This window comes from Entelurus aequoreus, linkage group LG09, assembly GCF_033978785.1.
Source record: "Entelurus aequoreus isolate RoL-2023_Sb linkage group LG09, RoL_Eaeq_v1.1, whole genome shotgun sequence".
NCBI classification, from domain to species: domain Eukaryota; kingdom Metazoa; phylum Chordata; class Actinopteri; order Syngnathiformes; family Syngnathidae; genus Entelurus; species Entelurus aequoreus.
Genome location: NC_084739.1, coordinates 41,345,826 through 41,358,416, shown reverse-complemented (window position 1 = coordinate 41,358,416; position 12,591 = coordinate 41,345,826). Strand labels below are relative to the sequence as shown.

The following is a 12,591-nucleotide window of genomic DNA, read 5'->3' as shown; positions in this document are numbered from 1 at the left end:
AACATCGTCTTTCACGGATTAATGCTTAATTGGTAATGGACCTCTCCAGATGTAACGGCATGATGTGCTTCCAACTTGTTCTACTTTAAATCCTTGTGTAGAAAGATGTGTGGCCGAGTAATAACTTGAACAGTCAACTTCGGTGATGACAAATGGTTTAAAATTGAAATCTTTAGAAAACAATTTTTCTTAAGCGTGTATAAATCTTCATCCCATGTCAGTATGTTTTCATGACATCTGGCTTGTATATTTGTCCCTAAACCTTCCAAAATACGGCCAAATCTGAACTGATGCAGGTAAATAAACAGTAGCCTAACTGTCTCTTCTCCTCCACCTGAAATCCAGAAGTGCCTCTAGGTCACGTGATTGCAACCCAGCAATAGGTTGTATTCGGACACGTGACTTTTGAATGGAAGTAAACGAAGTGGTAGGTAACCAACCAACACGGTTACTGTGCAGCAAACAGAGTATGACTTATCTGAGTAAGCAAAAGGGCTGAGATCTTACCGCAAAAAATGCAAACTATGCAATATAATCGATCCCTATACGTTATCACAATAAGATTTGTCGAGTGATCAAGGATTATCCATCGATCGCGTTCCCAGACATATTGAACTATCTGGTGCTCCAAATATCATTCTACACAACAAAACAGATAAAAGCTTGGAAAAGCATGGAGGTCTACAACTTATTTGTGTGTGGCTGGGTCAAGGACATTGGTATCAAGACTATCCCGGAAAAATTGTGCATTGTTTTTCCTCGGGTAAGGTTGCATTTCGTGATGTATTTTCGCGTCTACAGCCATTGTTTTTGCTTTGTTTTTGTTGTAAGCGCCATTTATGAGTATGCATGGTTTTCCCCGTCTTTATCAAAATATAACTATAGATGTCAACATTGTGAATGTGCTGAAAACTTCATTTATAAGTTAAAGTATGAATGATTGTGTCACACACACTAGGTGTGGAGAAATTATTCTCTGTATGTCTGCTGCCTTTGGTAAAAGCTCAATTGATTGATTGATTGAAACTTTTATTAGTAGATTGCACAGTGAAGTACATATTCCGTACAATTGACCACTAAATGGTAACCCCCGAATAAGTTTTTCAACTTGTTTAAGTCGGTGTCCACTTAAATTGATTCATGATACAGATATATACTATTTTCATAATACAGTCATCACACAAGATAATCATCAGAGTATATACAATGAATTATTTACATTATTTACAATCCGGGGTGTGGGATACGGAGGGGGTGTGGGGGGGTTAGGATTGGTTGGTATCAACACTTCAGTCATCAACAATTGCATCATCAGAGAAATGGACAAATCTTTTAGGTTTTGCTCAGATTTGATTTATTTTATGTAAACTCGCCGAGTCGGTGCTTTATGAAACGCTCGTAGGAAAAATGTTTTTTTTAAGAAATATAAATAAAATCAAAATAATACTTTAATTGGAAATACTAAACGTTAAAAGTACAGTATATCAAACAATCCTTGAATGAAGTGATCACTGCAAATTTGTGCATTCTTCGACTCTGCTCCTTTGGACTGGAGTGCGTACTCCTTTTCTCGTCTTATTTTGTGAAGTATTCTCTTGAGGAACTCTGAAGAATCATTTATCCTTAGCGATTTGAACGGTTCCAACAGCCTAAAACAATGCAGGCATAGGGCATTTTTCTTAGAGAAAGGCTAAATCCCACCCATTACGCTATGACAACAGACGCTTGCTAACCCACCACTTTAGCCTCGCATAGTTAACGAGCCGGACATGACGTCAAGTAAATACAACCTATTCTTAATAGGTATGAATGTCAGTGTGAATGGGTGTTTGCCACTATGTGCCCTGTGATTGGCTGGCGAACAGTCGAGGTTGTACAAAGTCAACTGGGATAGGCTCCAGCTTACCATGACCCTATAGAGGATAAGGATAATTTAATGTGTGTTTGCGTTATTTTAGATAGCTCAACAACATAATTCTACTTTAACTATGTAATTCAATATAATATAGTTTGTGAATGTGGGTGTGAATGTTGTCTGTCTAACTGTGTTGGCCCTGCGATGAGGTGGCGACTTGTCCAGGGTGTACCCCGCCTTCCGCCTGATTGTAGCTGAGATAGGCTCCAGCACCCCCCGCGACCCCGAGAGGGATGAGCGGTAGAAAATGGATGGATGGATGGATAGTTTGACAGAAACGTGTTGCTAAGCATTATGAGCTAATGCTTTCAAATCAATCTCCATTTCCCCTCGGGGATTAATTAAGATACTTCTGATTCTGTATGCTTGCTATAGCTGTATGCTAATTTGTGTAAAATACCCGATGGTAATAGTATTATTGAATTACAACAAATTAATACTGTACCTGTTTTCCATTTTCAGCGCTATAGAATTAGTCTTTTAATTATCCCATATGCACTCTCAAACAGTTCACCTGTAAAGATATAGGACAAAAGTGCTAAATATTAGTGATACGACAAATAGTATCCATTATGATTATGTAACAGTGTATTTTTTCAATATGAAAATACAAGGAAAGCACTGTCTTGTTTTAGCAACTAGTTGTAACTGTTAGTAGAATGTCAACTTACCCACTTTTTATCTGTTGTGTTAAAGGTCACTACCCAAAGCTGGTATTCCACTTTGAACTAAAGAGGAGCATCCTGTACTTCATCCTGGAGACATATGTCCCTTCAAGTCTGCTGGTGGTCCTTTCATGGGTGTCCTTCTGGATATCCCTATCCTCTGTTCCAGCCCGGATTTGTATAGGTATGTAGAAGTCAGAAGCAATGACGCCATCAATATGTGAAATAAACCTGCAATTACAGTACTAATACATGTAAATAGGATGTCAAAATAACCATGTATTCATTTTAACTAATTAATCAAATTTTTTTTTGCATTAATCATGTATATACGCAGATTAATTACACAATTTATTTTGACTGTACATGCTTCCTTACCTTAACCTCGAATGGTTACAGTCAGTGATCAGGTCAATGCATTCGGCAGTCCAAAGATGAATGAGGAGACTCCAACTAGACTTTAGATAAAACTGTTACCAAGGTTTGAGCAAATAAATGACATTCAAGTAAAACATTTAAAAATGTTCCTGGATGATATTTTGACGCTAACATTTGATATGTGTACATTTTTTTTTAAAGTTAACCTCAATGATTCAAGTTTCTAACAACCTATGATTAATCATGATTAATCCATATTCACAATTGTGATTCATCTGATTTTCAAAAACTATATCATTAATAGCGCTAGTATAAACATATGAAGTAGAAAGTATACTCTCTTTTAGCTCTAATTCTTTACACAAATAAATCTTATAATTGTGTAAATACGTAACGCATAACACTATGCCAGAATTAATATTAATTTATTTTTCTAAAGACTGCATTTAAGTTTTTTGTTATTGTTGTACACATTGCAACACAAATGGTGTGTTATTGATTTTAAAAAACTTTACCTTTACTGACTTTTCATGTGTATCACTATTTTCATAGTTACATGTATCACACCAACAACGACTGCACACCAAAAATAAACTCATATTAATGCAGAATCAGTGGGAACCCTGTCCTTATTTACCAATAACTTATTTTGCTCGCTTACCGTAACCAAATCAAATCAAATCAACTTTATTTATAAAGCACATTTAAAATTTACCACAGGGGTAGCCAAAGTGCTGTACAATGGGCAGGTTAAAAGATAACACAAGAGGAACGAGCAAGCACAACACAACACAAACAGAGCACGATAATTTAAAAAAAAAAAAAACAGGTTCACAGCAGGTGCATTGTGGGACGCCATAGCAGGATGGAGATCACTCATGCAGTGTTAAAAGCCATGGAATAAAAGTAACCACGAGGGTCAATCAAGTGTGATTATGTGAGGTATGGACATAAGTGGAGATCCTTTCAAAATAAGATAAGCAGAAGACAATAAAATAAAAACATGCAATTTCAAACAAACGTTTTTTGCAACCAGGTTCTGGGGATCACTGCTTTAAAGTACAGTGAAGTTGCCAGGAAACTCTGCCACTACATTTACCAATAATAAAATGTATTTCTCGATAAGAACATCCATCCATCCATTTTCTACCGCTTATTCCCTTCGGGGTCGCGGGGGGTGCTGGAGCCTATCTCAGCTACAATCGGGCGGAAGGCGGGGTACACCCTGGACAAGTCGCCACCTCATCGCGGGGCCAACACAGATAGACAGACAACATTCACACTCACATTCACACACTAGGGCCAATTTAGTGTTGCCAATCAACCTATCCCCAGGTGCATGTCTTTTGGAGGTGGGAGGAAGCCGGAGTACCCGGAGGGAACCCACGCAGTCACGGGGAGAACATGCAAACTCTACACAGAAAGATCCCGATCCCGGGATTGAACCCAGGACTACTCAGGACCTCCGTATTGTGAGGCAGACGCACTAACCCCTCTCCCACCGTGACGCCCTCGATAAGAACAGAGTCAATATAAATATTATTGAGTTTTTACAATTGTTGATTGGCAACACTAAATTGTCCCTAGTGTGTGAATGTGAGTGTGAATGTTGTTTGTCTATCTGTGTTGGCCCTGCGATGAGGTGGCGATTTATCCAGGGTGTACCCCGCCTTCCACCCGAATGCAGCTGAGATAGGTTCCAGTACCCCCCGCGAACCCAAAAGGGACAAGCGGTAGAAAATGGATGGATGGATGGAATTTACTGAGTGAGCTTTAATGCACACATCTCCCAGCCTGTCGTTGTTAATGTTTGTTATTGAAAAACATGCTGCTTCTTCAGGTGTATCAGCCATCACGATTCAGATCGGAAACTTCACGATTTAAGTTGCTGACTTCATGGCGAGCCCGAGTTATTGTTGCGTATTTAATACGTTTATTTTTAAGTGCAGCATTCAGTTTCATGCCAAACAATTTTACACGGCCCATAAGGCATAATTAAGTGGTTAAACAAATCAGTTTTAAGACTGCTTCATCTGGATGGATTGTGTGCTAAAAAGCAGTTACGATGACATCTACTTTTAACTAACATCTACATTCACAGATTTTATAATGTCTTTATAAACATTTAGCGTCTAGTAGTATATGACTACTATATGTGTGTCAGGAAACACTGCAGCATGTTTATAATAATTGATTATTGTAATGTGTGACTGTGTTGTTATAGTGTGTTTGTGTTCATTGCCAGGAGTGACCACAGTGTTGACCATGACCACTCTGATGATGGGGGCCCGCACTTCACTGCCCAACGCCAACTGCTTCATCAAAGCTATCGATGTGTACTTGGGAATCTGCTTCAGTTTTATCTTTGGGGCCCTCATAGAGTACGCTGTAGCCCACTTCTGCACCCTCACTTACAGTGACACGCACATGCTCATGGTGAGGCACTCCTATTACTATCGGCAGTTATTAACATCCTCAGCTGCAGTTTCTTGTAAATTGGCTTCATTCTAATTAGAATGTTTGTATTGTCATTGCACACAGTATACAACAAAGCTTGGTTGGGTGATCAATTTAAACAGCCAGCAACGTTCAGACCGGTTATAGGATATTTACAGTAACATTTGCAAAGTATCAACACGTAAAATAGAAAAATTAAATAATATAGACAATACAGTCGCGATCAAGATACACTTGTAAAGAACATAACGTCATGGCTGTCTTGAGTTTCCAATAATTTCTATAACTCTCAACAAAAATTTAACTGTTTGGCCACAATACCCAGCAATATGTTTGGAGGAGAAAAGGTGAGGCCTTTAATCACAGGAACACCATTCCTACCGTCAAGCATGGTGGTGGTAGTATTATGCTCCGGGCCTGTTTTGTTGACAATGGAACTGGTGCTTTAAATGGGACAATGAAAAAGGAGGATTACCTCCAAATTCTTCAGGACAACCTAAAATCATCAGCCCGGAGGTTGGGTCTTGGGCCCAGTTGGGTGTTCCAACAGGACAATGACCCCAAACACACGTCAAAAGTGGTAAAGGAATGGCTAAATCAGGCTAGAATTAAGGTTTTAGAATGGCCTTCCCAAAGTCCTGACTTAAACGTGTAGATAATGCTGAAGAAACAAGTCCATGTCAGAAAACCAACAAATTTAGCTGAACTGCACCAATTTTGTCAAGAGGAGTGGTCAAAAATTCAACCAGAAACTTGCCAGAAGCTTGTGGATGGCTACCAAAAGCGCCTTATTGCAGTGAAACTTGCCAAAAGACATACCAAATATTAACATTGCTGTATGTATACTTTTGATCCAGCAGATTTGGTCACATGTTCAGTAGACCCATAATAAATTCGTAAAATAACCAAAATTCATGAATGTATTTTGTGACCAACAAGTATGTGCTCCAATCACTCTATAACAAAAAAATAAGAGTTGTACAAAGTATTGGAAACTCAAACCATGACATTATGTTCTTTACAAGTGAATGTAAACTTTTGATCGCGACTGTACGTATATACATTGTTAAGAAGGTCTGTGTATTACCAGCACTGAAAAATTAAGAAGTTTGAATCGAAAAGGAAATATTCATCGGCTTTAAAATCCAAGATCATAACCACTCGGCCATCTGAAAATAATTCAATTGTTTTGGTTTGTCGAATCGGAAGAGAGCGGCGTCGAGGGAGTGAGGGTCACGGATGCCATCTAATGTGGCTGTCTGATTGTACATTGTGTAAACCTCACTCCCCGATACCTTAAGAGCTGCACTAAACGATGACTTGACAGTACAACCCTTTTAGCTCATTGGCTAGCAGTGCTCATCAGAACTCTCAATGGATGGGAATTTGCACTGGACTGTGGAGGATGACCACTGTTTCACTTGTTTGTTGTTGGTCGCTGTTGAATTTCATGAATACAGTACTGTACTGTCTGGTTGCCATGTCTACGTCCTTCTCCATTCATCAGGAAGTACAGAAAATAGTCATCACGATGGGACCTCGATTTATGAACTTAATCGGTTTTTAAACATGGTTTGGAAAAATAACATTTTGTATGTTGAAACACATTTCTCTATAAAAATCAATGTAAATATAAATAATGTGTTACAGACTTGACAAAAGACCATATTTTATAAATGTTTGTACACTTTTTAACACAATATAAAGATGTATAAAAAAGCTGTCTATCAAAGAAACATAACACAGGGGGTGATGGATCAACTTTTTTATTTATTTACTACCTGAACTGTCCTCATTTTCAGCCGCCCTGTCGACACGCGTACACATTGTCACTAGCCCTGTGGTGCACTCACAGTCTGAAATCACAAAACTCCTTAACTTTAACAGTTAGGTCACTAAAATTATTAGTAATAAGAAATAAATCCAATTTACTTTGTCGGTTAACTTTTTTGTGTAGCCGAAGAGGGGGAGGTGGGGAAGGCAGTGTCAACAAAACTGTGGATACTTCCTGAATGTTTCAAACCACACATTGCTTGTTCGTTGTTTCCTTTGGACTCAAATTGAGCTAGCAAAACTCGAAAAAAATGTAACTAGGCTAAAAAAAACACTTATACAGCACATGAAGTAGCGCAGTCACTAAGAGCAGCACTCGTACACAAAGACGTTTGTTCCTCAAAGCATATTTTTATTCAATCTGTGGTTCATATATTGAATAGTTCGTACAGCGAGGGGTTCGTAAAATGACGTTCCATCGCGTACTTGTTAACAGTGAACAGGTGGAGGTCTGCCCGCCGCTGAGAGCCATTTTAGTTATGTTTCATTTCACAGTTAACGCTGTCTTTTAATTTTCTTTAGTACGGCCATCAAATGCACAGCCTGGATGATGACATGAACGGCATCGTCACCACCATCTCCACCCACCGCACCAGCAGACGCAAGGAGCCCGACACAAGTCCTGCCCCTGCTCCCGCCTCCACCGAATTGGCCGTCAGCCCGTCGAGCCCGACAGGCAGCGAGCCCAAACCTGAGGTGTCGCCCCCAGAACCCACCCACTGGTGCTTCACAGTTTTGGCCACCCTTCGAAAAGTCCTTAGTTTCATAAGCTGCTGTCATATAAAGAACCCACATCACATAGACAACTATTCCAGAGTCACCTTTCCATTGTCTTTTGTTATGGTTAACCTTCTTTACTGGACATATTATCTGTACTTTTAGCATCTATACCAGTATTTATTTGACCTTAAATATTTATGTTTATGTTTGGCTTTATGAGAAGGAAAGAGTTAATGCCTTCATAGCCTATACTACTATTTTATTATGTGAGCACATACTTGAAGTTTGGATTTGTAGCTGTTTCAGTCTCCTCAGTGCAAACTGGTGAGGTTTCATAAACTCAGAAATGCTTCCAAGGGTATGCATATTTATCACCGTAGCACAATTATTGCAATTATGTCTCTGCTCAGGTTAGCGGATAACATGGAGAAGATAGTAATTTATGACTTGAAGGCCAAAATGTCCAGCGGCGCTGAGTGAGGACAAATGATCGTTTCTCTTTTAGTCTCGCTTGTGATGGATTGATACGGTATTCATTTTCTCTCTCTGCCTGGAGGAAAAAGTTTGGAGTGAAATAGGAACACATGCCGAGTCAGTGAGTGGAAAAAGAGGAGAAACGGTGGATGTCAGTGATGATGGAAGTGTTTGAAAAACTATAAAACCTTGTTTTTTTCTGACTTCTTCTAGGACAGCCAATAGCATACAATATTTTATAAAAATCCCTGATATTATTCATAACATAAATCAAGTACATGATTTCATAATATTAATGTTTAAATGAAATTATGGTATATAATTGAGACAATGGTGAAAGCATTGATCATCTCCTCTGCATGGATTGCTAAATTAATTGTACCGTCACCTTTTAGCTGCTGTGAAAATTCCAAGCAGTTCATTAGCAGATTTATGCATACAAGATACACAAATGTAATATGTGTTATACTTCTTACAGATTCTTCTGATCTATGGCGGCTTTTTTTCTTGGACTATTTCCATTGGAGTCATATTGGTAATGTACTCACTTGTAAATGCTATTTCGTAAGTAACAGTTTTATGTATCTCAAAGTGATCGCTGGTATTGTTTTTACAGAAACTATATTGCTGCTTGACTTCTTTTTAAATATTTAAATTATTTCATGTGATGTAGTTGAGGAAGTTCTTTTTGTAATGAACATTTTGGTCATTTTATGTTCTGTGTAAATTGTATCAACAATTCATTTCCAGTATTACATTGTTTTTATTATTTGCAAGGATGTTTGCCTCAAACTCCCAAATTACTATTTTTGGGGATTTTGGTTCACATTACCGGTAAGTCTCTTTCAAACCAAATAGTCTCTTAAAAGAAAGCATCTAAGAAAGAAAACAGATGCAGTGTAGTAATATATTAATTTGAAGGACATATAAAGAAATGTTTACAGTGATACATGAACCAAACATAGCTGAGTGTTGAATGAGAACTGACACTTTAAGGGGGAACTGCACTTTTTATTTTTTATGTTTGTCCTTATTCACAATCCTTGCGTGAGGCAAGAACACACACGCGCTTTTCTGTGAATTCTACATAGTGAAAAACTGCTAGTAAGAGGCAGCTAACAATGCAGGTAATGCGGATGTGATCTAATCCATCTATAAAGCCCTCTAAAACCACCCAACACAGTTTAATATGCATGCTAAGAGCATGTATGCATTATAATAGCAAGCACATTCATGATAACATGTAACATTTACAGCACTTTGGTTTGCAACTTCTTTCCTGGGCGCATAGTTAGGAACACTTCCGTTGCTCTGTGAAACCGCAACATAGAAAGCACTTTGAGTGTTTGCTACCGCTTTGGGAGAGCCATCCTGCATTATCATGTAGCCCTATTGTTAAATAGTTCAAATAAAAAGTTAAAACAGTGACTTACGATGTCCGCCCTTACAGGGAGGCGGACTGATAGGATGTTGTATTGTTCAGCACTTTTTCTCTTCTTATGCTGCTAAATTCAGAATAATCCTCAAATATAACTAATTCCTACACTGCATAAAGTCAGTGTTCAAAAACAAGAAAAAAAATACAAAAATTAGGGGTATTTTATTTGAACTAAGCAAAATTATCTGCCAATAGAACAAGAAAATTTGGCTTGTCAAGACTTTCCAAAACAAGTAAAATTAGCTTACCTCAATGAACCCAAAAATACCTTAAAATAAGTATATTCTCACTAATAACAACTGTACTACTATATGAGTACGTATTATCTGTTGTTTCATTGAAAATAAAACAACAAAGTCCATTTGGCTGTCATCTGTTTTAATTATGAGACACAATTGTGTCAAAGTCATAATTTTTTTTTCAGATTGTAATAACAAATTATTACTTTAAAAAAGCAGTATTATACTTGTGAGTGTTGATGACACAGCTTTGCAACAGTTGATATTCTAGTTTCAAGCATGTTTTACTCAATATAGGTCATAAAATCTCAGCAACAAGCTGTAATATCTTACTGAGATCAATTAGGACCAAAACACTTAAAACAAGTAAAACACTCTAACATAAAATCTGCTTAGTGAAAAGAATTATCTTATCAGACAGAAAATAAGCAAATATCACCCTTATTTGAGATATTTAATCTTACTTAGATTTCAGTTTTTGCAGTGTAGCGATGTTGCGATGGTCTTATGCTGTTTTCCATTTGTTGGGAGAAAATAGAGCATCAAGTTGGTAGCGTGTGGATTTTCCAAGTTGACCAACTTCTCAGCTTGGTGCCACAACCTTCTTCTATACAGGTGATAGAGTCATGATTTATAACCTAGCATTAACTTTTACTAAGGCAGCAACAGCTCAAGCTCCTCCTTTTTCTTCTTTATTTCATGGCGGGTCACTACCAATGTTATTAGCAGCTCAAGCTAGCTAGTAGCTGTCTACTCGCTAGTGGTCGGAGGAGCAGTGTGAGCAACGTAATGTGTCAATACGGCAGAAAAGTAGTTAGCGCTTTTCATAAAAATGTTGCTATAGCTTGGTTAATTTGCAGGTCACGGCATGTAACTGAAACGTTGTTGGCCGTTTTTGGAGCGGAGTAGATGAATCCCATTACCTACATTGTTGGCAGCCTCGTACAAGCATTTTTTCAGTTTTTTAAATGCACGAAAAGAAAAAGACGTGTCTTGTCCCACATAAGGATTGTGGATGATGGCCAAGATCCCCCCAAAAAAATCAGTTTTCCTTGAACGGGATGTAGTCTGTTTGCTATCTTCCAGTGAAGCAGCATCACTGGCAACTAATGATGTGTACCAAAGATTAGAAGAGTTGTGCATTTTCCTATGATCGCATGTTGTCAATGAACATTTCATATATCAGACAACAGGACGAAGCTGCTTGTTGATTTATTGTTGCCTCATTCAGTCTTTTTTAACATTTACTCACAGTGAAATTACTGAGGTGATTACTGAGAACATAATTCATTGCCTTTTGTAATTATCTCATCTGCGTCGTTTCACTGTTTTCAAACTACTTTTGTATTGATGGCGTCAAAACTGACAAACTATTTCCTTGATGGCTTCTTCCTGCATGCTTCTCGATGTATAACTTTTGTTTGTGGTTTGTTTGGGTTTTACTGCGAAGGAAAATAACTAACCCGATGCTTTGATTGTCAATGATGCCTCTCCTTAGACCAAAAGGTCGGGCTCTTCAAGGTTCTGTTGTAACGTATCAGACCGACGTGTCCTATAGAAGCACTGACAGATTGAAGATTTTACATAAACGATTTGATAGATAATCTTCCAGTTAAGTAAAGGTTGTAAAAATAATTAATGTTGTAAAAAACATGCAAAATAAACCTGGCTTCTAAAGGCAAAACTTTGAAAAGTGCATGATGAAAAGTCACGGACAAATGATTCTTCCGACCATGTCTTTATAGTTTTGACTTTCATCAAAATTGCTAGAAAAAAGAAAAAATCATCAAATGTGGACAATAGATAATGTTGGACATTTTTTTCAGAGATGGACTGAACCATTTTCCCTATCATGTTGTATACGTATGAAAAAATACCTCATGTTATGTTGGCGACCACCTGGGACGTCTTCATGTGTTGGCAACCACCTGGGACGTCTTCATGTGACTTGTATTAATATTGTAGCACAATAATGATTTAGATATTGTTCTGCTCAACCTGTACTTGTAAATACATCCTGCTGATATGCATGTTGATTGTAAATAAATGACAGCAATAAAATCATTCAAGTCAGTGGCGTGCGGTCAGGTACATGGCTGGTGAGGCACTGACATTTTTGAAGCACTCTTGTCTACTAATAAATATTAATACAGATTGCACATTAGAAGGATAACAAAATTGAAGAAAATAATCTGCCAATTCCGATGATCCACATGTGAGATCGGACGATTCCAAACACATGTATTAACTGTAAATGTTTCACTTTGTTTATGTTGAGTGCTATTGACAGGTTTAACAACATCAACACAATATGTAAACTAGTTCCTGTTTCTCTTTTATTGCATACAATTGAGAAAAAAAAAGGCAATAAGAGAAGTATATCTATATCACGCTTTGTCTCTTGAGACTTAAAGCGCTTCCCATTGTGAAACCCATTATCTACATCTTTTAAGCTACATTTAAACCAGTGTG

The 12,591-nt window shown here is 37.8% G+C and overlaps 1 protein-coding gene across 1 annotated transcript in view; it reads left to right on the top strand.

The window, feature by feature from the left end:
- The window catches only part of LOC133657440 (gamma-aminobutyric acid receptor subunit pi), a 147,391-nt gene extending 135,224 nt beyond the window's left edge, over window positions 1-12,167 (top strand). The window contains exons 8-10 of the mRNA XM_062058770.1: window positions 2,612-2,764; window positions 5,204-5,394; window positions 7,771-12,167. Coding sequence (XP_061914754.1) covers window positions 2,612-2,764; window positions 5,204-5,394; window positions 7,771-8,130 — 704 coding nt within the window. The 3' untranslated portion in view covers window positions 8,131-12,167. The remainder of the gene's footprint in view (window positions 1-2,611; window positions 2,765-5,203; window positions 5,395-7,770) is intronic.
- The last annotated feature ends 424 nt before the right edge of the window (window positions 12,168-12,591 follow it).